Source organism: Oryzias latipes, chromosome 3 (assembly GCF_002234675.1).
Source record: "Oryzias latipes chromosome 3, ASM223467v1".
NCBI classification, from domain to species: domain Eukaryota; kingdom Metazoa; phylum Chordata; class Actinopteri; order Beloniformes; family Adrianichthyidae; genus Oryzias; species Oryzias latipes.
In genome coordinates, this window is record NC_019861.2 from 18,984,007 (window position 1) to 19,009,878 (window position 25,872).

General features: G+C 36.6%; 1 protein-coding gene across 12 annotated transcripts in view; it reads left to right on the plus strand.

Annotated features, from left to right (window-relative positions):
- The first annotated feature begins 4,241 nt into the window (after positions 1 to 4,241).
- Positions 4,242 to 25,872, plus strand: part of LOC101165134 (pleckstrin homology domain-containing family A member 7) — a 66,637-nt gene continuing 45,006 nt past the window's right edge. For 10 of the 12 annotated variants that reach the window (XM_023953433.1, XM_011489456.3, XM_023953435.1 and 7 more), the window contains exons 1-3: positions 4,242 to 4,355; positions 4,491 to 4,567; positions 4,679 to 4,736. In XM_023953433.1, coding sequence (XP_023809201.1) covers positions 4,273 to 4,355; positions 4,491 to 4,567; positions 4,679 to 4,736 — 218 coding nt within the window. In that variant the 5' untranslated portion in view covers positions 4,242 to 4,272. Of the gene's footprint in view, positions 4,356 to 4,490; positions 4,568 to 4,678; positions 4,737 to 16,458; positions 16,656 to 19,452; positions 19,912 to 25,872 lie in introns of those variants that run through there. The other 2 variants (XM_023953442.1, XM_023953438.1) reach the window with 2 other exon arrangements.

The window sequence follows — 25,872 nt, forward strand, 5'->3', positions numbered from 1 at the left end:
CTATGTACAGTAGAGATCTCCTTCAGCTTTTATTTGAGTGTTTGAAGGCACCACTCTGAATAATGTTCCTAGATCCATCTCCACCCAGTGGAGCTTAGTTGAATGAAGATGAAATGATCGTACACATCTTGATGCCTTCATTACTGTAAAGTCAAATAATGAAAATTGAGAGGTTGGTCTGATGGGGCTACCTCTTCTTTATTTTCTTTTTTTTTTTTTTAACATAAGGAAGATGATTCACTAAACATGTTTGTGATTTCTATAATGTATGTATATTGTCACAAAAATGCTCTAATTTTTTTTTTGGATTGTAGTTATCTCTAAAATACAATCTAAAACACTTTCTGGATCTTTTCTGAATGGTCCTCTGATCTAAATCATTTGTCCTCTCCAGTAGGGGTCAGCATTGTAATCTGTTGGTTTGGTAAAAAAAAAGACTTTCGTCCATCCATCCTGTCAGTTTAGAATTGTCCTTTAGAAAATAATCTGTTTACAAGTGCAGCTTTGTAAAAATATTTTAATGAATAACTAATTAAAATCAGCTATAAAACAGCATTCTTGTTTATACCCATTGATACTGATACAATTATTTAATTAAGTAACTAACATAACTTTAATAATGGTGTAATTTAACTTTGTTCAAAAGAAAACAGAAAAGTTTTGATTTATCTTGAAATAACCATAAATATTATGTTGACGGGAACAACACAACACCGATATTTTTTCATTATTTTTTAATTTTCTTGTCATTGCAACTATAAAATTTGTAATAAAAATGCAAGAATTAAAAACGAAAATTAAAAATTACATGTTATATATTCACAAATCCTGGCAGGTACAGGCAGACAATAAATCCAGCTTCTCCCTGGATAAGTGAGCTGATCACTAAATATAACATTCCTGCCCTGTAGATGTCGTTGCCATATAGTTCATTGAGCTTAGAGGCAATTAATCACTGTCCTAGAATCATAACGACGTTGGGAAGTAAATGAAAAGCTTCAGCGAATAGAGACAATCAGCAGTTCTGTTTCCATTAACGTCCATTCATGTGTTGATTAAATGGACTTCATATTAAAATATTATTTTCACTTTGAACTGAAAATACATGCTCTTTTAGTTCCAAGTCTAGTGACCAATTTTTAGTGCATATTTGATATTGTTGGCATTATGAGATACTTTAAAGGCAAGTATCTCTGAAACAATAGCATCGATTTCCTATATGAGGTTCTGCCAGGTAGATTAGGATCCAAATAAACTGAGGATCAAGACAAACTCAGAATAATTTAATCCTTACTTCATTTTCTACTCAGCACCTTTCGTGAGGTGTGATTCAGCGGGAGGAGGCTCTCAGAGGAGAAGACAATAACACTGAGTCACCTTGCTGCATTGTGAGCCTCTGGCAGCCAGGAGGAAGGATTCAGCATCCACTGCAGAGCTGCAGTGGCTGGTGTAGCAACTGCAACTGTGTCTATCTGTGTGAGCAGATTAGTATGTATGTATAAATGGATGCTCATATAGTCCAGATGATGATAAATCATACCAAGGACAAACACCATCACTTGACTGCAGCACTGAAATGATTACTCTGCAGTATGGAGAGTGCTTTTGCCCTTCATGTATCAGACATGTTGAGGATGGACATATTTAGAGTACTGATGTGGATCAATTCAAATGAGCTAAATTTAACATAAATGACACAGATTTTCATTAAATAACTTAGCATGCCTTTACACTGGGAGAGCCACACCTGAATGAGCTACTGAAACCCTTTTCTGCAGAGTGTGCTTCTTAAATTGATTCCTATAACTTCACTCTTTAGGGCAGGCATAAATTCAAACACATATTTCACCGATAACCTTTGAAGCTCATTATAATGCATGAGAAAGCTTACACAACTTAGCCCAAGAGCCTAAACTGTAAAACACTGATTTGACAGAGACATTTTCATCAAGTATTTTAATTTAAAAAAAAGTAAAATCTAGAGTTTGCTTTTTGGCAACAGGCAGATATTAGCCATCATTGATGTGCAAGTTACTTCCAACTGTTATACATGAAATACAACTTGTTAATGTTATTCAAAAGCTACTTTTGCTACTAGCTACTATCTACTATAATTTGTTACTGTCTGAGAATTGTAATACTTACTACTTTCAAGTTGATCTTTCTATGAGACCTGCAATAGCAAAATATAGGCTTTTTAGCAAGACATAGATGAAATAAAAGTCTGGGGTTATGAAGCCTAAAAGGAAATTGGGCTCATTAAGTCTAAATGAATTTAAAAAAAAAAAAACTTAGAATGTCTACAAAAGAAAAAAAAAGAAGGAAAAAGGATTTTTATGACATTTTTGTGTTCATGCCACATGGTCATGCTGGTTTAGAGAATTTCATTTTGTGCATTTAGTCTGTTGTTATATCCTCTTGACTTCCAGCAATATAACTTTGCATTCTCTACAGTAGAGGACAAAATTATTTGAGAACATTTCTAAACCTGAATATTTCCCGACCACTTAGTACTTCTGAATTAAAACATTTTGGTACATACAGAGGAAATTTGGGGCTTTTCAATGATAGCAAATGTGAAGGAATGTGTCTCTGGGAACTGGAGTTTTGGGCGGATTTAAAAAAAATAGACAAGTTGTTAAACAAATAGCCTAACATGTGATACTTTGTCCCATCAAAATTAATCTAATAACTTGCTTTTAGTTACTCCCATCAGTGGTCCTAATCCTCATTCACTGCATTATCGTGTTGCCAGAATGGATGAGGGTTGGAGGACCCAGCTTGAGGGGAGAGAAGCTACCTGCCAGACTTAAAGACCTGAACTATTAAAAAAAAACTGAACAAAAGTAACACATGTTAAACAAAATCTGTGACAAAATTATCTTACTGACAAATGAAAATCCAAAGACGATGGATTGAGAGGCAACCAGGTGAAACTGAAAGGTGTTTCAGTGGTATTTCACTGGAATCTGGTGGGACAGAAAACTTGAACACAAAACATAACATGATTACACATAGAAAATAAACAAGGAAGACAAATAAATAAACAATCTTTACATTCAAGTTTTGACCTTAATTATATAAATGAAAGCATTCAGCTTCTTAGATAAATGGTAAATAATTATTTGATTTCACTAATAACCTGACTCTGAATGCTTTCTCTTTTATTGTATTTTTTTCTTTTTGAAATAGTAGCTTTGACTTGATGCCAGCCAATAATTTTAAAGTCCGTCTTAAAAAAAGACAAAAGAACAATAATCATTAGACAGACTATTTATAAAAAATAGAGCCAAGAACCATATATTTTTACCCTCTAACGTTTTAATGATAAGCTCTGATAGCCTGACTGAATTCTTAGGCTACTGGTTCATGTTTCTTAATTTGCACAAACTAAAGTGTGGTGTTTTTTTGTTTTTTTTGTTTCAGTCAAATCTCATATTCAATCATACGTTCTCATACACAGTTTTTGTTACTACTTCCTCATAACTTGATCACTTGTTGCTCAAAAAATAGATAAAGAATATTTGATTTTTTTGATCAGATTGGCCTAATGAAGTGTAACCCTGTTGCTTTCTTTTAATGCCCAGCAAATAATCCTGTCTTAACAATTATGGGACTCTATCTTAACAACCTGGCCTGAAAGGAAATATATAAAATGCATGGAGGCATTTTTTTAAACTTCTATTCAATGTTCATTGTTTGTTTGATAATGCTGATAACGTTTTAATTGATATATATAAATGAAGATGGACAAACAATGACGATATAAATGTAACAAACTCATCACTGGTGAAAAGTCAAGCCAACCTTACTGTTATCAACTTTTCAGGTTTTTATTTTTAATTTTTATCACAGTTCCTTATCCTATGCTTCATGGCCATTTTTTGAAGGGTTGGAAATCTGTCTGAGCCAAATCTTTTCTCCTCAGACATTGTGTTGATAAAACATGTCTATTTGTGTGAATTGTTGACAATAATCCCTAAATATTTGTCAAATGAACATCCTCTTTTGAGTTCAGATTGCACACAAGTCAAATTATTTTGAAACGGTTGAATCCGGTGCTCCTCTCTGGAGTGGATGAAAGAATCATTTTTATTTCAAGTCTTTTGTTCCGATTGTTATTCTTTGGCATTCTTCCCCTTTAACACCCACGTTGCCCGTGAGGTGGCATTATTATCCGGGCTCCCTAGAAAAAGTCTGCGGAGTGTGGAGCCTGGAGGAGGCGCGGGGAGGAGGAGGAGGGGGGACTGGAGTCGTCAGAGACTAGGGATCATGGCGGCACCTCTCGGACGGGACACCCTACCTGACCACTGGTCGTACGGAGTTTGCAGAGATGGACGGGTTTTCTTTACAAAGTGAGCGGTGTTCAATCTTTTGGCGCCACTTTTTGAGGCATTACCGCCGCGCGGCGGGTGTCTGGGTTTCTTTTCTTTTGCCTTTGGTTTGATATTGTTTTATTGCCGTTCAGTAACAGGTGTCTTTTCTTGCAGCGATACATCTCGTAGCACTACTTGGCTTCATCCCCGCACTGGTGAGCCCGTGAACTCCGGACACATGATACGTTCAGGTACCCGACAAAACTACCGCGGTTTTCAGGGTGTCCGGAGGAGGGGGGACGTTGCTGCTGCAGTGTGGGGTTCGTGTTTGTAATAATGGCTCGTTCTTGTTCGTGTTACAGACTTGCCCAGAGGATGGGAAGAGGGTTTCACGGAGGAAGGAGCCAGCTACTTCATCAAGTGAGTGTCCGAAATGGCTCTGTGTTTGGGGCTTCTTTACACTTTGGTATCTTCTGTGTTCGGTTTTATACCAATAAATGTTTTTTTTTAAATAACCCCTTCGGAGTTTAGAGCAGCGGGACAGAGAAATGCGACGTTCAGGGACCCCCACAGGAAAAAGTGAAACCAATGGTCCGCCTTTGCAGTGTGAATGGAGAGTGCCTTGCAGGACAGGAGGGAAGTTATTAAAATTCCCCTCACATCCACCATGCAGGACCTCTACTCTCTCTGTCAGATAGGTGTGCAGCCCAAGTGTGCAGCTTGTGTGGCAGTGAACTGGAAGGCTGTAAAGGTTGCAGCCAGGAGAGGGATGTGTCCATTTGATGACAGAGATGAATGGCGTGATTTCTTTATTGAAGCAGGGAGGACATCATTTTCAAAGTCATGGCTGTGGAGTTTTTGTTTGGGGAAATTTGTGCATCCCTCCTTCTTTTAGAATGAAAGGATTGTTAAAAGAAACTAACAAAATTGACACCATCTGCCGAAACACTCCAGAAAGATTCATGCTCTTGATGTTATCCGATTATAGGCATTTCCACTCTTAATGACCTGGACATTTGCTGACGTGTCAATCATGCAATACGACCTCATGCTGTCAGAATTCAGGGTAAATAAATAGTGGAGAACGGTGATATCCCGAATAGCGATGCAATAGATCTGGATCATTATTAGCTGCAATGTCACCCACAAAGCTTGTTTAAGGTCCATGTCCAGTCATGCCCCTTTTAGTTTGCCCAATTTGCTCCAGACAGAGGGCTTGTATGGTGAGTTTTATGCCCACATAGCTGTAGGCTTTCTGCAGTTGATCGCTACAAATAGGGAGGCATTTTCTTTGTGGTGCTCCGCAGAGTGTCGCTGTGAAATAACAACATGTATTTATTGTGGCAATGCTGGCTTCATAAAATGAAAAAAGAAAGACAAAAATGCTGTTTAAATCAAAACATGTCAGTGTCAAAAGATGAATGTTTGTTTGCTGATCTGCAGAATAAAGAGAATCTTTGTTTTTTCTCAGGAAACAGAAGGATAGAACAATGCAAGTGTGAGGTTTGGTGATATATGGCATCCTAAATGTCAAGTCTTTGAGACAGATCGCCTACTTGATGCCCATTTGGCTTTTTACAATGATTCCTTTCTTTTTTCTTTGTTTTTGTGACAAGCACCAGGGAAACACACTGATCTCTTGTGCTCAGTTGCTTCCTCCAATCACTGCTTGACATCTTGCCGGGTTTCTTTGCCACGTGAAAAGGCAGTACAATTGGTTCTGGCGTGGTGGGTAGATCCGCTTTTGCTTTGTTCTGAGTGTGCTTCCTCTGGACCAGCAGCTTGTCCTCCCGGGTCAATCCTGCAACCTGCCTGACATAGGATAACCACAAACAGTCAGGTGCAGATAACTGATGGTGGATGGTTCGTGCCACTTTCTTATTGTTGAACGCTTCATCACTGTTAGTCTACTTGATTTGTTGCCGACTAAGACAGCCCCAGGTGCCTCTTTCCGTTGAGGAGCTGTAGAAATGTGTAAATCAGGTAACACAAAATCAAGGGTTAATATTGATTTTAACTCAATAATTATTTAAGGTAAAAATCTTTACCTACAATATGAATTTTTAAAAAAAGAAACACATTTGAACTAGAATCTTAACATATTATTTGACTGTTTTGTGACCTTTTCCATAAATCTCCCAAATGACTCAGATTATTGTGTAGAAAAATAGTCTTAAGTAGTTGTTGCAGATGTCTTTATGCCCCACTTAATTGCCTTTCTATTCTGTGTGCAGGAAATAGTGCTGAGTGCATAACCCTGGTGAATTCAATATGTTTCTCTTAAAAAAACAATAGTTAGTTTGACACATTAGAGGTTAAGAAAGCCACCTGTGCTAGAACATTTGAACAACTTTGGTACAAGATGGTAACATGTTTATATTAATGCCAAAATGATCTTAGTTTTTAACCCTTTTACATCAGAACTTTAGCGTCCGGGTTTACATTTTTTTTAGACAGCTGTAACTCTTCAAACGTTAACGTAATTCCTGCAGATTCTTAAGTAGAGAAAAGCAGACTTGCACTTATATGTAACACTGTACAGTAGTAAAGTGTTTATGCAATTGATGTAAATCAGCTGATTCTGTTGCAGAGAAAAGCAACTTTTGTGCATCATGCAAACATTTACTAGAGTGATGTGTTGCATATCAGTGCAAAGCTAATATCTTTTTTAGATGTCACTGGCGACATTCGTGGCGTTAAAGGGTTAGATATTACCTTGAAAAGAAAGGAAAAATGTTGACAAAAGTCACCAAACATTTCCCCTTGAAACTCAACTTTCTTTTGTTTTTTCAAAAATTGGAAATGGACAGATCAAAAAAAAGGGCACCATTTTAGACACACTTCTGCAAACACGCTATACAACAGTTCTACTGACTTATTTGGATTAAGAAGGGATGGTGGGAAAATTCAAGAGAAGCTGGTTGCAGACAACATGGCAATATAATATGCGGAAAATACTCCTTTTTTTTTTTTAATCCAAAACACTAATTTAACTGGTGACCCTAAGAGTTGTGTTTTTTTTTCCAGCTTTAAGCGTTAAAAGTTAACACCGGTGCTGTCTCTGTCAAAGCCTGCTTTACTCTGACCGTAACTCCTTATGCGATCAACATGAATCAGCTGATAGGCAGAGAAAAGCGGCTTTACGCTGGTAAGCAACAATTAAAAGTGGCTTTTCCCCGATGTCCATATAAAGTGTTACATACCATCACAATGCCACTTTTTTTCCGCGACAGAATACGCTGATTCAGTTTGATCTCTTTAAGGGTTGAAAAGTTACGGTCTTGGGATGACATTTTTGTTTAATAAAACATCTGAAATAAAAAAAGTCAATAAGTTGCAACATCTTCTTGTATGGAAGCAGTCTTGTTACTCTTTCCAGAAAGGGAAAAAAGGCACAGAAGAAAAACTGACCGTAGTCCTCTGGGTGTCATGCAATAAATCCTTCTACCTTCTTACCGCACCATGCTGAGTGATAAAACATTTTCAAATGTTTTCATGATTTATTTTTCTCCACAAATACAATATTAGTTGTCTATTTATTGGTATTTGTTTTCTGTACTCTTAGCCTTTATGCCACTTACTGTTTTTAGTTCACTTTTTTCATCCACCAGATTGTCTGCACACCAGAGTTCACCTGCAAGCAAATCAAGACCCTTGTCTTCAGGCAGACTAAAGTTTTTTTGTTTGGTTCCAGTGAGCTTTCTTATCAGCGGAATAAAGCTATCCGAGGAAACGGAAAAAAACCAAACCAAACAAAATAGTGTAAATTCACTCTTTAAGGTGTAACACTTGGAAAAAAAATATTTTTGAAATCTATAAATCATTCAGAAATGTACAAAAAAGAAGAGTGTGAAGAACAGTTTAAACAGTGCTTAGAGTTTAAATAATTGGAACTTTCTGTAAAAGTTTTTTTTTTTTTTTTAGACAGATCTGATAGTCAAAACAAAGCTACCAGTTTGTGTAAAAAAAACTTGGGTCTGCTTCTCTGAGCTATCCCGGAGGTACACAGCAACAAACTGAAACACTGAAGCCCACGTGGTGCTACCTTGACAACAGTTGGTAGATCTATTGGTGTGTTGATGGTGGAATTTAGCTGAGCTGAAGCACAAAGGAAGTATTGTTAAGTCACCGCAGCAGGGGGAAAAAGAAAACTAGGTTCTACCCTGTTGTAGGTCAGCCTGCTGCTTGCAGACCAGAACTTATCAGGTTAATGCTTTCCAAGAATCTTTCCCATAAATATAGGTGCATTATCAAAAAACAAATTATTTCCAAAATTGAAACAGGTGCCGGAAAATCCAATTTAGTTTTTATAAATTAAGAGACTCTGAGTACGAACTAGGAGGCTTAGCTGTAGGAAATAGAGGATGTGTTGCCATGTTTGGCAGCAGATTGAAATAGTGTCTGTCTTAGTTCTGGCAGTTCTCCAAAGAGGTGACCCAGTTGGAGAATCATCTTCTGAAAACCTCACATTTCAATCCCTCTAGATAAGAGTACAGGTGAAAGATGACGGGGCTTGTTGGTTAGTTTGGTCTGTGCATCACCTTAGACATGCTTAGATTAATTTGAGTAAGCAAAAAAGTAAAAAAAATGAACTTTTTATGACTAATATTATGTTTTTGTAAAGTTTATTAAATTACTTAAAGTCTGATTCTCAAGCTAAAGTAGAAAGAGATAAAACTTCTTCATGTTTTAATTGTGCATCTGAGGGTTAGACCCAATAAGGTGTGTTTTTTAGAAATAAATAAAAAGTATTGTTTCAATTAAAGATTTGGCAACATGCAGGATTTGTTTAAGTGTATTATACACCACATTATTCACTTTCAAAGTCAAAAAATGACTCCAGTGGTACAATGGTGTCTTGTTGAGTACACAGTTTGCATTGTTGAGTGGACTTACAATTCCATGAATGGTCCAGAAAGAAGTGTTTGATACCCACACTAATACTTGCACAACAAAAACGGCTTACTCAGCTTTTATCCCTATTTTATGTACCCATTAGAAGCAAGTGCTTTGTCATTATTTTACTGTTTCTCGAGTCTATGTAATGACTTTTTTTTTACCTCCTTTTGTCCCATTGCTTATTATGTATTCAGGTTGTACTTGCAGTTTTCAAATAGCTGACTGTTTTGACCTGGACGGCTTGACTTAGCAATGAGATGTTTTGGGAGTTTTCAAGTAGGGCCTTTTAATGTAGAATAAAAAAATAAAAAAAGGAGAAGTATCCCTCCAGGCTAGTTACCCTAAAGGCTGTCTTAATGAAGCTTTTCCTTTCTGCAAACACATCAGTTTCATACCTCACTGCAGAGGTCAGAAAATGTTTGTCAAATGTGATGTCGGAAACTAGCTTCAAGTATCAAAATGGAAATGATGTCTTTAATCCAAATATATAAAATATATTTGTATTTAATCAATATTTAAATTATAGTTTTATTTATATTTGACATATGGTTATAATTCTGACCGATGCTCAAGAAGCAAAACAAACCAAGAAAAATGTACATGCTTAGCCATAAAATTGCATTTTGAAAAAGAATTTTCTGAATTTCAAAAAGGTCCTGTATCTTTCTGCAGGGCCATTCAAAGAACATGTTTCTTTTTCTTGTTTTAACCGCAGCAGGTTTGAAAGTTTTCGCTTGACAGACATTGCTTTAAAGTGTTCTCCCAAATGGTTCTCCTTGCCTTTTGTGATGAGGCAGGAAACCAGGCTCAGAGTGATTTATTATTTATTTATTTATTTATTTCAAGAAGGAACGGAACAGCAGAAACTCTCGAGTGGCGAAAACCTTTCACCCCTTCAGAAATGAACGCAGCTCAGATTAATGATGATGACTTGCAGGGCTCCAAATGTCACACTGGTGTAGCAGAACAGCCATGAGTGAAGCTCTCCAGTGCCTGGGTAGCTTGGTGTGGATGTGCAGGTTTTTATCTCTGCTTCACTGTTGAAATATTGCTATTTAGTATATTTATATATTAATATCATTTTAAATCTACAAACTGCATTGACTTAATAGTTACATTTAGAATGCATCTGATGTGGTCAATGAGAGACATCCGGCAGGATTTTCTGCATACTTGTGCAGTTTGAAATTAAATGATTGTGAAATCCCATAAATATTACTAAACAAAAAAAGCCAACACAATAGAACTACGGTTATAATATGAATATTAATAATGAAATGAAGACTATCTGCCACATGCAAAAGCACAAGAGAAAAAAAGAAAATTTGTTAACATTTTTTTCTTTTTGCATAAAACAAGTCAAAGAACAAAAAAAATTCCACATGGATGATCTGTTCCTATTTAAGCACTTGTGGAGAAAATGCCACAATGAAATATTTTCTATTGCAGGAAACTGCAATAGACTACATCAGGAGAAAGAGGGCAGTTTAGGTCATTGTGGCAGTTGCTTTTAACTATGGAAGGAAAGTTCGGCACAGAAAATGGGTCTCTATTTAATTTTCTCTTGACTTTATCAACATTTCTTGTCTAAAATTTGCTTATTGGTACAATTTGGTTATATGGTAAAGTCACAATTGTATTTGATGAGGGAAAGGTCACGATCAGTGTTTCCTCACAGAACTATTGTTACATCTGTACAGTCCTTATTCGCTGGTTACCTTGGAGACCTATTAACAACCGTGTTCCTAGATTGGTTTGGCTTGTTCCTGGGCAATCATGAAAGCGTGCCAGACAGAGCAGTGCAGAGTGAAGGTGTCTGAAGAGGTGTCATGTCTGCTGTTTCAGGTTTAAGGGGTCCTTTTCATTTCATGGCTCTAGCTATTCTTTAAAACATTGTAAATCATTTTCTTTCATTCTGCATTTAATGCTGAATATAAACTTTGTGTTAGACATATTTAATATAATATATCTATAAACTCCTTTTAGTGCATGTGCTAATGTTAACATGAATATTTAGATAGCAATAGTTTGTTATTTGAGTATGTAGGTGTCATGGCATAGTTTAGTGCCATGACACAACTTAGTCGAGGGAAAAAGAACATTTCTGAAAAAAATAAATAAAGCCTAATCTAAAAACAAACACCTAACAATTATTACGAACCAAGATTCTACTAAAAGACGATAGTAGAGCAAAACAAAATGGATATACAGAAGAGCTGGCAATAAGCACAGTTGGAAGTAACTCATTACAAAAATAATACATTGCAATAACGTATTGCTTTTTACATGAACAAAGTGTTGAAAATGATTACAATCTATTTCTATAATAATATTTTACCTGTTACATGTTCAGTTACTTACATATTAAAACAGACTAACAGCCCAGATTATAATTGTTCAAAGCTCTAAGATATTGCGATGTTAAAAAAAAAAAATTCCTTTAAATCTTAAAATAGTGAGCCAAATTTCTGGTCAGCCTTTTATATAGCCAAATATTAGCATTGAAATTTTTCCTAATTAGTGTTTAAAACAGAGCCAAAGCCTTTCCTGTTGTTGTAGGTTAGTTCTTTAGTTTAAAAAAATGTGTCTGTTTTCCCTTTGTTCATTGTAGATGGTCTTTATTTTCATTTGAAAGGACTAAACTGATTGAAGCGCAACAGTTGGTCTTCCAGCTTTTGTGCAGGGCTTTTATGTGGCCAAACAAAAACAATATTAGCAGTGAGTTTTACTGACTAAAAAAAAAAATCATATGACAGTTCCGATTTTTGTACTGCTTCTACCACATCTGTAGGGAGACATGTCAATGTGGGATGACCAGCAGAAATCAGTATCTGACTTGCAGACGTGAAATATCTGTCTTATCTTTAGCAAATAAATATTTTACTAACCTTCTGAGTCAAGTTTATATTTCTTCTTTGTGCATTGTGTTATTTGTTACCACTGAGCATACAGTATCTCACAGTATGCAGCTTTTTTCTTTTCTGCAGTGACAGCCCTCACAGTTAGACGATAACATTTAGCTGATTCTTTCTGATTCCGATACATCCGCCAGCTTCTTGTTTTTGTTTTCCCATCCAAAATAGGGCTGAAATATTTTGCATTTCTACAAAGGGAAACACAGGAGAGGTTAATACTGAGGTGGTTTTGACTGATGATCTAATTATACTGTCCTTGTTTACTGATTGACTTGAGAGTGATGACTTCCATGTGGAGAAAGTGTCATCCACATAGGAAGGAAATAATTCAATAAACATGCTCCTTACTGTGTGCTGTAATAGCCTAAACAGATGAGCCAGAGGACGGTTTCTATCCAGTCCAAATGATTTTAAATCACAAACAAAGTCATGAAGCACAAAAGGCCAGGCCACATCACAAAATGAGTAAAGGCAGAAAAATGTTCTTGTTCCAGAAGAAGGTCAAACACTTAAATATAAACAGAATGTAACCAGAAACTTGATAAGGCAGACACACAAAAAGAGGAAAAACAAACTGGAACCAGGGTGAAGAGAAACAGAGACAAATATGGAGGTTTTGAAGCAGACAAGGCCTGTTTTTATTGATTGTGGTGTGGAAAGAAAGAAAAACCAAAAAAAAAGAAAAAAAGAGAAAGAAGTTAAAAAATAGTAACTTTGGTGTTTGAGTTTACTCTGCGCCTTCAACAGTTCTGCCCACAACGCAGAGGCACATTTTTAATGAACTACTGCCGCTCTGCAGAAACAGTCCTAGAAAAGGATACAGTTTTTTTTTTTTTTTTTTTTTACATTTTTGGCTAAAAATGGCATTATTATTATTAAAAGACCACTGGGAACACTTTAAAAATAGATGAAAAGATGATTTGAGTGGGAATTTAATGGGACCTGACAAAGCAGAAATCCTAACTGTCCACAAAGACATACAAACTGTCCAACTGAAGATGACATTTTGTTCAGAAGGTTGTATTAATACCTTGAATGCAGTTTTGAACATAGCTATTTCTAAACTGGTTTTAGAAAAGTAATAAATGTACAGCTGATATTGAAAAGAGTTTTTTAAATGTGTTTATTCTTGTTAAAGTCTCAAGCTTTTTTTTAACTTTAACTTTTATTCCTTCATACATGTCAAGCAGTTAGAACTCTCACTTGAGCCCAGAGCAATTCATAAAAAGAACTGCATCATCAATATTGTGTCCAGCATGACTTATGATGCCACTCGCAGTAATTAAACAGTTTAACCATAACAGTTTTGCTGTGCTGTCTCTAGGCCTTCAAAGAGGTTTGTTTGTTGAATCCCAAACACAGGGAGAAAAAACAAAGAGTAGCTTTTGTGTCTGATACAGTGGACATTTGTGCTGCAGAACAGAAGGAAAGCTTTTTATTAGGAAATGTTGAACTCAGGAACCTGCTTTGACTGATTATATACAGTTGCGGGCCCAATTTGCTCTTTGCACAGTGATCCACATTGTCAAGAGTAAGTCCTTTACTGGCCGAGGGCTTCATCAGGTTAGGAAGTCAGAGGTGGAGCTGCAGGAGTCTGAGCAGGAGGGTGGCAGAGGGGAAGCAATGGGGTCCTGCTGCTCCTGTTCTCTGCCTTTTGGCCCGAGGATGGACTTGGATGATCGCAGCACAGAGGTGGCTGTGGAGCCGCAGCTTAAAGAAGGGCAGAAGGAAGAAAGCCAGATTGAGACAAGGTAACCAACAGATTATTATTTTGGTTTGGATTGTAGTGATGGTCAGGGGACAATACTCAGTTGGCATGCAGAGATAGCTTCACATATAAATCCTACTTAATGGTCAATAGTTTAAGCAGTGAATTTTTATTCAGTTTGAAATTTTTCTGCTGCCCTTGAGATGGGAGTAAAGCGTCTAGGCTTCCTCTGACTGAATTTAAATGACAGTTCTTTCTGCTGCATTCTGTCAGTGTGGGTGAGCGTTGACTGCGGAACAAAGTGGGTCCCACTTTAATCTCATCTCACTAAACAAACATAACTACATGTGATTAATTTGCTGCTACATAGGTAAAAATTAACCAAATGAAGACCATCAGAAAGCCTTTTCTTTCTCTAATTTTTTTTTCCAGCAAAGCATCATGTTTGATTCAAAATTCACTTTAACAAAAACATGTTTTCATTAGTTCATGTCTGTCTTTCAATCAACAACTTGTATTGCCAACCTGGATCTTACCTTTCACAGTGTTAAATATGTCTGTGTTAGACCGGTGACTTTAGTTATACCATTACTTTTATCCAAACCTACTAAAAAAAATAACTAAAAAAAAACAACAACCACAGAAGGCTAAATATAATATTTAAAAAAATGTATTTTTGTGTCAATAGTTTCACAGATGTTTATCAAATCTGTTATGCTTGCTTACTGGTTTCTTTCAGCATGATCAAATTATTGTTTTTTCATGTTTAAGTTTTTAAGTGTTTACTTTTTCCAAGATAAATAATCTAGTAAGTGGTGATAAACATTGGTGAGCTGTGGAGAAAATCTTGTTAACTGCACATTAACAGAGAAAAAAAGGTTGCTTCAGTGTTGGGTGTGCTCATGAAGTCTATGAAGGCTTATTTGTCAAAGAGAAATATTACATTATGTGCACAATGTGATGAAACACCCAGCAAACCCTCTGCACATTGTAACAATTTTGAAGGCCTCTTATCGACCAACATTCTCTTCTGCAGACGAGAATCTCTACCTGCAGTCCATAGAGACATGTAACCCTAATGCGACAATTTAAATGTCTCTATCAGGGATTACAGTCATTTGGAATTAATCTTCTCAAAAATGTTTTGGTCTTTAAAAAATGCAAGCTATCAGATAAACATCAGTCTAACTAAATGCTTTTATTAATGAAATAGTTCCAGAGGTGTAAAGCTGGTGCAGCCATGGGGAAGAGACCACTCATTTTGCTTAAAGCCACAGAGCCACTTAACACATTTTTGAAGCCTAATACAAGTGACTGCGTAAAGATTGATGAACCATTTGGTGACATCTCTAAATAGGTTTGTTAAGGACACAGGGGTGCTAGAGCTTTTGATTGCAACAGTGTGCATGAATAAAGTACTGTATAGCTATCAATCCATTTAATTCTTTTTGTTTTGTTTTGTTTTTTAAAGTGTAAATAACTGCAATGTTCTAACACTATGTTTGGCTTATTGCACATGACATTCAAACAATAAATTACGCTAAATAGACCTTTTTAGCAAAGGTTTTGTAGAGGAGAGCCATTTAATCCTTATTATTTATTCATTTAGGGCTGAAACTGCAACACAAGTGGTTTCAATAAGCTTTTGTTCAGCAGTGGATCGTATCCATAGGTTCAGGCAAAAATTGTTCTTCCTGTTGATGCTTCATTGAATACTGCCTCCCTTATAAATAGAGTATTGAGTTTAAATAAGATTAATGAAAACTGGTTTCAGACTGCTGCAAGTGAGAGCACATGAGGTGGTCAAGGCAATTTCACTCTGCAGCATTTATTGAGCACATTGATCGCAAACTATGTTATCGCTAGTAAAACTATCCCGTTAAATTGGCTGTTGAAGCAGAAAACACACAAGCCTCGTCTTATTTTTGTTATTCTAATTCTTGAAAACTGTTTAAAAAACTATGATTACATCTCCCATTTTGCCTTTTGCATATACTGTCAAAATAATTAAAACAAAAGCTCATTTATATATATATTTTTTTCAACAAGTGGTCCTAATAATGGGATTATTATTATTTGTGTTCTGTCTTTGATACAGTTCTTTAGAGCATGTAGGGATATGCACAGAGGTGTTGTCGTGTTTTTCTTTCTGTAGCCACTAGATACCGCTATCTGACTATGCTAAGGGAGATCACATAATTGTTTATTTTGCTCTACAAACTTGTAAGAATTTTTTTTCCCCCTAAAAAAGTCTGTTACCAAAATATTTTTACCGTTCTGATAGATTTTAATCTTAAATGTGAGAACACCCGGGACCAGTTTTGCAGGGGGGGTGTACCCCACACTTGGAGACTCGCCTGTTTGACTGATTTCTGTTTGGCGAGCTGTATTGATTGAGAGGCCTCATGTCGAGTCTGAGAGCGTGCCCTCATGGCTTGCACCTAAAGGATAGTTGTTAATAAATCAAGGTGTGTGAAGTGCAAGAAGGATCACTTTGGCTGTTGACTCAGTTGACCTACACCTCACTCGTCCAGCTCTCTGCTCTTATCTGTAGTCTGTCTTTTGGAATATTGAGCTGAGCCTGCAGCAGCCACTCAGTCCTGCTCGCCGTCCGTCATTCGTCTGTTCCAGTGACTGGGGTGGGATCTGATAAAGTTGACTCAGGACAAGGCAGAGGGCTCTGGTTGCAGTCAGATACCAAGGTCAGCGCTTTGTTGGACATCATGGTGAGGGGATAACTAATCATCTGTAATTGTCAGAAGGAGCTGGTCCCTGCCTCTTTCCTCTGTCATCAGCCTGTGCGTAGGAACTGAAGAGGTGAGTGTTATCATCTTATCCCTCTAAAAGCAGAAGGGGAGAGCTTTTCTCTATGTGATCAGGAATGGAGAGGGAGGGCTGAAACAGCAGATATAATATAATCTGACTCTCCTCTCTGTGTCCTTTCCTGAACATCTAAAAGGCACTTCCATATGCAAAACCTGACATGGACTCTTCCAGTCAATGCTTAATTATCAGGGAGGATTTTAACATTTAAAAGGTGGATTTACTTTTTTCCAGCGGGTGAGTAGCAACCATTATGTTTCTATTAGCAATTAAGTTAAATGGTTATTTTTCAGGCAGGTTCAGTCTTAGCTTATAAATATTGTATTTTTGTCAATGCTTTAAGTTAATCTGTCTTTTTGATGTACACTTTACTATAAACATTATTTATTTGGATATTTTAGAAGCCTATTTTTCTCAATGCATACGGACCTGGATGCTTTCTTTGTGACTATCCATATTAATAAATCATTAAAAATTTATTGTTGGAGTATTGGTGTTTTTCATGACTTATTTAAATATTTTTGAAATAAAAGTGATCAAATGTAACATTTTCTGCATCTAGGCTCTCTTCCTCTTGTAAACAAAATTGGGTATAAATGAAAAAAAAAAACTTTTTATAGAAAACGATGTCATTATCTGGAAATAATAATAATAATTTTTTTATGTCCAAACACAGTCTTATTGAATGAATTTAAGTTTTTGTTAATAACAGTTTTAAATAAAGTATTTAGATTATAGGGTGACCAATATCCTTTCCTAAAATCAACATAATGACACACACCAAAGTCATGACATCAATGAAAGTGTGTATTTCTGTGGTTTTGTGAAGTTTTCTCTATAGAGAGAGAGCCCCCTGCTGGTGTTCTTCTGGTTTTTCCTCAGAATTGCTTCGGATACGTTTTTTACTTTTTACTGAGAGTGGATGAGTTCAGAACAGCATGTAGGTGAAGAGGTAGAGCGGTCAACCTCTGATTAGAATATTGCAGGTTTGATTCCCGGTTTGCCTGCCCATGTGTCGAAGTGTCCTTGGGCAAGACGCCAAATCCCACATTCCTTCTGGTGGTTAGAGGTTGGTGCCAGTGTTTGGCAGCCGAGCTGCTATCAGTGTGTGACTGTAAAGTTTACGCCGTTTGGCATTTAGTTTTTTTGCTGCACATCCATACATTTATGAACAGGATCTGCCTGCAGAACATGTACTTTTATTGAAGTTGTGAGGGACACCTTCAATGTTGGGATACTTTCCATTACTTGATAGACTTTCTTGCTGAAATCCAGTTCTCTCTTATATTTTATCTCTACCTGCAGCTGTAGTAAATTCTGATTAATATACTCTGTTGTTCTCACACCAGGAACATCTGTAGGATTAGTAACATTGTAAACCATAAGTATTTTTTCAGTGACTTTTATTTAAATTGTGAATTTTTTAAAGAAATTAGCTTTTGGAAGAAGAACTTGCAAGAATCTCCCATTCAAGGGCCATTCATACTCCCCCTTTTCCAGAAAAGTAGCTCCAAACCATGATGATTACACCTCCATGTTTCACAATTAATATGGTGACATTGGGATGTAACTCAACACTCTCTCTTTTACTCACAAGTGGCATTTATGCCATTTAATTCTTTTTGACTCATCTGACTAAATGAAATTGTCCCAGTGCTCTTCTGGATCATCCAGATGGTTTCATGAAAGCATGAAACGTGACCTGAATATTAGTTGAAATACAGCTTTTTCTATTTGTAGAAGAACAGGATAACAGTATAAAAACATTGTTTACAAAAGAGTATAATCAAGTTTTAGCAATAATTTCAACACTAAATGACATTAAAAGAGTAACAACATGATGAAACAGTAGATGTTTTCCAGTTTTAAACATACTTTAAAAAAAAGTTTTCCTTCAAAACCATTCAATATGATTAACGTTTCGATCTTTTTTGTATTTATATTTTTATTTGTTAAAAACTTTGATCTAACTTTATGCCACAGATTTATCTTCCAAAGCCAGTTTTCTTGTGCTGCAGATTCTCTGTCCAGTTATTTCATATAAATGTTAACATTAGGTGGAAACTGAAAATTATGTTATACTAACAAGAAATTAAAGAGCTGTACTGCGGACAGATGAGACGAGGCAGCAGAGGAGAAAACTCTGAGAAGGAGGTCATCTGCAGTTGGATGCACTGGCTGCATATGTGTGGGTGAAAGTATTGTCAGTTTAATCTATAATTCACAAGACCCTAAAACTTGGTGCAGAAGACATTTTTCACCTTTACCATAACCCCCTATATAAACTGATAGGAGACATTTGTCTCTTTTGCTGTGGTGTTATAGCTTTGTCTTTACTTCCATTTGTCATGCTTCCAGATTTCTTTTCAACTCACATTATTCATCTTTATCTCCTGTTTGGAAGGATTTGCTGTTAAAGTTGTTTAAAGTGCAGTTTTTTTAGTTTATCTCGTAGAAAACAATTTTTGGAAAAAATAAACAAATGCAGCCTGCAAGATATTGCTAGTCACATTTCTCCTTTAAGCTTTTAAATGACCTTCTGTCATATTATTAAAATATTCTGTTGTTAAAGAGTTTATATGGCATTGTTCATGCATTTTCGTGGCTGTGACTCCTCATTTCTGTCTGTTTTTTGGCTAAACTTTCCTTACTGTAATTCCTTCTCTTTCCTTCCTTTCCTCCTCCTTATCCTCCCCTTCTCTGCTGTGTATTTCCCGCATGACTGCAGAGGGAATGGAGCAGGGATAGTGTTCAGTACCGGGAAATGCTCAGACAGCAAAGCTCTGCTGGGGGATGCATACATTAGAAGAGGAGAGGTGAGGAGAAAGAGCACCACTGCAGGGAAAAGAATGAGCGAGATTTGATTGTTTAAATGGCTTATAGTGAGAGCCTTTAGCCTGTAGTTTTACGTGATATCTATGGCTTTGAACATGATTTACTGGTGGGACTGAGCGACTTTAATAGTATAGATCACAAGCAAGCATGGTCTCTAGGACAGAGGGCAGTTTAGTGATTGCATATATTTTTAGCTCTATTTAAGCAGCTGAACACAAGAGGCGCTGGAAAGAGGATGTTTTGAATGAATTGACGCCACAGTGCACGTCAGCAGCAGCGCACATTAAAACGGGCAGCACCTGGATGAGCACAGCGCTGGAAACCAAGGACCCGGAGTGAACATGTTTGGACAGCAAGGACAGTCAAGCTCACACGGCCCTCGCAAGAGGCAGCCGGGGAATGGGGTGTCTCACAGGTGTGTAGGATTGCGTGTCTAAAACGTATTTGTGATGCTACGTCACACCTCAGGAGGTGCATCTGCTTGAGCTGCAGCTGTAGGAGATGAATTGCAATTGAGATTTGCATGCTATTAAGTTTTGGTACAAAGCCCATGTGCAGGAAGGAGAATTGAAGCAGATGTCATAGATCATGTTTACATGCTTGTCTATAAAAGCCTCCTGAAGCCTTTAGAGAGTGCACATAATAATGTATACAGAGGAAAGGGTCTTTCAAGGAGTGACGGGAGTTTTTATCATTCGAGGTCACTGACTGTTGTGCTGATGGCAGCGAAGCTGTGATCTCTGATGCAGATTATGATAAACATGGTTAATGTGGGATGTCTCTATGGCTAGAATGTAGTAGTATGTAAATGCAGTTCCTTCTTACACTTTTGAATTGGAATTATTTACATAGGGTTCCTTGCCACAGTTCTTAGCTATTAATAAAGTAAACACACAAACTTGCAAAGGCACGCAGCATGTATTATAGACACTCACGTTGGCTTCTGCTACTTATTACACTTGTTCCTGCATTGGTGAACTGTACAAAATCATATTTTTGCTGACTATGTTGTTTGCTCTGTTGACTTTAAACTAAGCAGCTATGCAGTGTAGCTGCAGTGCAGGAGGTAAAACTGTTATCAGTTTATCAGAAAGTGTTTGTGTTGATTCTTAAGTCTTCGATTTAAATGCTAAAGTGTTTGTAGGCAAGATGTTTGATGGTATATTACTTTGTTCTTCACTTGTAAACTAATACGTATAAACGTAACAACTGTTTTGCCAAAAGTCCTTACAAATTAAAAGAACTTTTAAGTTTTATTAAGTGATAATGAACAGTGTTTTTCTCTTTAATTCATTTTGATCAACCCAAAACACGAGGATTCAAATGAAACAGGCAGTCCCAAATCTTTACTCACTTTTTCAGAGTTTGCATTTGAGTTGTGGCAATAAAGATTTTGAACCCATTCATCATTCCTGCATGTTACCCCATAGGTCGGCTGTTGTACTCTAAGTTTCAGAGTCAGAGGGCTTTAAATACCAGACTGCAGGACTTCACTGGTGATCAGCAAATACCACGAGACGGGCTGGACCTGCTGTGAATCAATACTGTTTTCACATCAGTATATATGGCTACATTTATAACATAGCTCATGCCCAACTGACATCAATGGACCTCTTGTGGATTTTGTGATGTCTTTTGTGCTTTGGTGCTTCTAATGGATTTCGCAATGGTCATTTTAAACTTGGCGTGGCTTTGATCAGGCAGGTGAACGTCTGATTTATTGGTTTAATCATTTCCCTAGCCCTAAAAATAGCTCAGTTGCTCATATCATTCTCCCAGCTTCACTCTATTGTCAAATAGAACAGAAAACCAAAAGCTTTAATATGTGGTTTATTTGATAGAATGATTAAAGGTTTTGACTCAAACTGAGATTTAGATTAAATAAACATAAAAAACTGATCATAAAACATATAAGATTTAATTATTTGAATAGATAGTTCATGTGTCTTAGATTGAATTCCCGTGGATTTGATTCAGCTCAGCCTCCACGAGTGGGATAAAACTTCCCTTTAGGGGAGGGTTCTGGTAAAATTTCAAACACCCATTCCAAATTGGATTACAATAGCTGTCCACCAGATGTGATCCCCTCTGTTTTTGTCTGATGCCTGATTTCATAAGCTTGCTAAGTCTCTTCAAGCCTTCCCCACTTGGAAGAAACTAAAAATAACCCTGAAATTTAGTCATCATCCACAGTATATGCCAATTGGAACCCAATGTAATGTCTGTAACTCATCAGTTTAGCTGACTTGTAAAACTTATATTACTATTGTAAATATAATAGTTTATTTATTTTAGATCATTTGAATTAAATATAATTTTTGATGAGTTAATATTTGAATAAGGGGTTCATGCTGGACTAAAAAAAAACATTTATAAAGTAACACAACAGGACAGTTGGAGGCTGACTCCACCCACAGCCCAGATTTGAAAAATGCAAAATGGGGCTAGGGGAGGCGGGCTGAGTGAGGAAGCTGTGGTTTGGATCTTTGATTGATAGGTTAGCTTGACGTAACTAGAGGATCCTTTTATCAATGTCTCGACGAAAGTAAGAAAAATATCATAGTGGTTTAAGAGGCCTGAGCGGCTGTCTCCTCATCCCACAGTGGCTCTGTCTGTCTGCGGGCCAGCCAGCCGCCCATGGGCCAGTTTAGCAAGCTCCATCCCTCTTGCATCTGGGGGTAAGCTCTGCCTCTCTCGGTAGCTAACCGGCCCTCTGGAGCGTTCAAAGATGGGCTTCTATACTGTAGTTGTGGAGCATGATGATGTGAAACTTCGTGGGACTATCACAAAATTTAACTTTACTACCACACTTCAACCACCAGGGGAAGCACGCAGACAGTTTTAGGCTATCAATTATGTGACTAAAAAAATTTATTTTAAATTGTCATAAATTTGGCAAGGCCCAACAGTCAGCTCTTTTAAAGACCCATTTCTGCCGGTAAACAGTCAGGAGATGTTGCTTTACTGTTTAGTTACCCTTTAAAGTACAAGATTGAAAGCCTCTAAGATCTGATTGTGTGTTTTTCATGCACAAAAGTCATCTTCATTGCCATATTACATCATAAAACAGGACAGTGACACTAAACCATGTTTGCGTTTAGGTGTGCACTATGGGATTTTTGCGCATCCGTGGCTTTTGTGTAATGCTGGAATGTTTTTCATTGCCACAGAACATTGCAGTCATAGAATTACACGTGTCATAACCCCCTGTGTCACTGTAATGTAACGCTCCAATGGAAATGTGTCCAGGGGCTTGTTATACTCTGCTTTCTGTGTGTGCTCATACTGTAATGGGATGTGCAACCACTTCCCAGTCAGACCTAAACACAGATAGCTCCCAGCACACGTACACGCAGTCTGCATATCTGTAAAGGCAGAAACGTTAGTAAAGAGGTAAGTGTTTTTCCGACTTGATAAGAGGTCAGAGATGTCTTTGTTAGCTTCTGCTGATAAAGGGCTGTGGATATGCTGCACACTGAGGCAAACACAGTCACTTGGACCAGGCTGCTGCAGTGAAATGTGTGCTCTTGCTATAAAAGTTGGAATACCCTCAGGGCCTCGATTCTCTGCAGCAAAATTTACCGGACTAATCATTCTTATTACCTACGGTAGACCAAGTTGCATCTTCTTTTGGGTCAGTGTAGCACTACAATTGAACAAAATTCACCACAAAAGTAATCAGGAGTAAGAAAACTTACCGTAGTTTAATGTCCATTGTTTTGAATCAAAATAACATAGGATGTACTATCTTTTGAATTGGCAATATTATAAAGTCACATGCATCAAAGCAGTGTAGGCAGTAATGAGTTGGGTGGAGGCTATTTATATATTAGTGTCTCTGACATTTTAGTTGGAAAAGAAAAATCAAGGTATGTTTTGACACCTTAAGCATTATGTGAATCCCTCTGTTAGAGGATGAAGTGCCTGCTTATCTGCCTCTTTGCTTTAGAATTAAAGCACCGGGTAACAACAGTGGATTCAGGCAGTGTATAGGAATAACAGAGATTACTCTGGTTTGGATCACATAATCCCTAAGAACACAATGAAACTAAGCTGCAGATGTCCCGTTTGTTTTTTTTTATTTGACATCAGAATAGGTGCATGGTAAAGGCATGGCATTACAGGGGAGGTTTACTATTAAATGTTCTGGTTATTTACTATTTACTACTAAGAGAAGCTTTTTTTATGAAATGTAAAATACAGGGAATCCAAGCAAACATGTTTTTGACCATTAAGGTTAAAGAGATGCTATTTATTTTACCTTTGTTAAAAATAAAAAAGCCTGCTCAGCAGGCTGTGAGACCAGCAAAATCTGAAATATTCAGAATTTGGCTTTAAAAATTTGTATTATCACATCAAAAAATAATACAAAAAACATATAATTAAACGCTAAATGTTATGGAAACCACTAACAAGTCGCACAAGAACATTTTACAATAGACTATACCTAATGATGATATTCTCTGTCTTATCCAACAAAGCATTTTCTTCTTCATGTTGTTCTGGTCCATCGACTGCATTTTTAGATTATTGGGGATGTTTGATTTATTTTTGATGTTTATGGGATTACAGAGTTTAGGGATCAGAAGGATAATCTCTATGTGAACATATGCAATTTGTATTTCTATGTGCTCAGGAGGAATGTGCATGTAGAAAGACAGATTGTCTTAATTTAGCTGCATCTGACAGATTAATGCCACACATCCATCACAGAGCAGTGTGAACCTTAAGGAGCAGGCAGGTCCTTGGTACTTGAACACAAACCACTCCTACCCACCCAAAACAATAAAGGCTGCTGCAATCAGCACTCACAGCATGCAGCAAGCTGTATTCAGATACAGCAAAATTATGGGTCTTCTTTACTAAAACTGATTTAATATATTTACATCAATTTGCTACTTAATGTTTACTTGCTAATTGAACCTCTCAAGATAAAAAAACTCAACTTTTTACCCCGCTACTTCCAGTCATTGAGTTATGCAACTAAAACAGACTGAAATAAATACATTTAAATGCTTTTACTTTTGTTTTTACTTTTATATTCTTCTAATGTCAAGTTAGATCTAATATTGGTCTGTAAAGGCTTAACATTCATCTGCAGCTGTGATATTTATTGGATAATAAGAGCACTTTTAAAAAATTACGTAGTATAAAATGTGGTTGTGTTTGCATCACTTTTCTCAAAAACCAGACCAGCACACTCATCGAACCCTGTTTCAAAAATCAACTAATTATTTTAAAGGCATAACATTTTATTGTTTTTTTTTATAGTAATATAGTTTTTGCATATTTAATTATAAATTTATTGATGGTATAAAATAGCAAATGTATTACAGTAATTCCTTAAAGATTATTAAATATTCCTTCATAAGGTCCTGAAAATTATTGATTTTATGATTATTAATGAAGCCTCAAAATCAACTGTTTTTGTACAATTGTGTTAGAATATAGACACTTTACTGCTGATGCCGGAAGTCTGTGAGGCTGTCAGGACAAATTAAAAGAAAATGATCCCAGGTCAGGTAAAAGGAAGCATTTGCTGATGAAGAACATCTAGATTGACTCAAGCCTCTGAAAGCGCATAAAGACTGAACAAAGAAAGTATGTTGGCAGTTGTGGGTCAGGTCCTAGAACTGGCATAGCTTTTTCATTTGTGGTGAGCATGAAAAGTATATTTTTCCCAAAAAAGTTAACAATCTTAGTTCTCATTTGACTTTAAGAGGCATGTTAGTACAGATTTGCCATTCCCTCCTTTCTGACATCTGAATCCCTCTTTAAAAAGGTTTATTCATGTTAGGAGATACATTAGAAGTAACTAATCTAAATTCACAAACAATAAAAATAAAATCATTTACTACAGCATTACATGCAAGTTTTTGTTAGTGTACAACAATGGTTTGTTTTTATTTATTTTTATTTATAAGTTTTTGCAATATTTTTATTAGCAATGCTCTATGTTAAAACTATAGTGAATCACAAAATACTGCAAACAGATGGACAGCAGGTGTGTGACACATTGGTTTGGTTTGAAGCCAGTTTTTAGTGCAATGATTGATGCAACCTTGGCCTGATGTAACTGGCTTGATTTAAAGTCCTCAAACAATGACTTTTGGTGAAACAATGAAAAAGGTTGGACAACAAATCTAACCTCTTGCACTCTCCTCAAACGCTGTATATAGCACATCAAGTGATACAAACACTAGAATTCATCATGTTTTTGATAGTAAAATGGGCATTTGAAATATCTTATAGTTATATGAATTTTGCCAATATAAGATACATTTACATCCCTAAATTTTCTGGTTAAATTTACTGCATCAAATGTAAAACTATTGATCAAAAAAAGTACCGCAAAACTAACTAAAATACCGCTCAT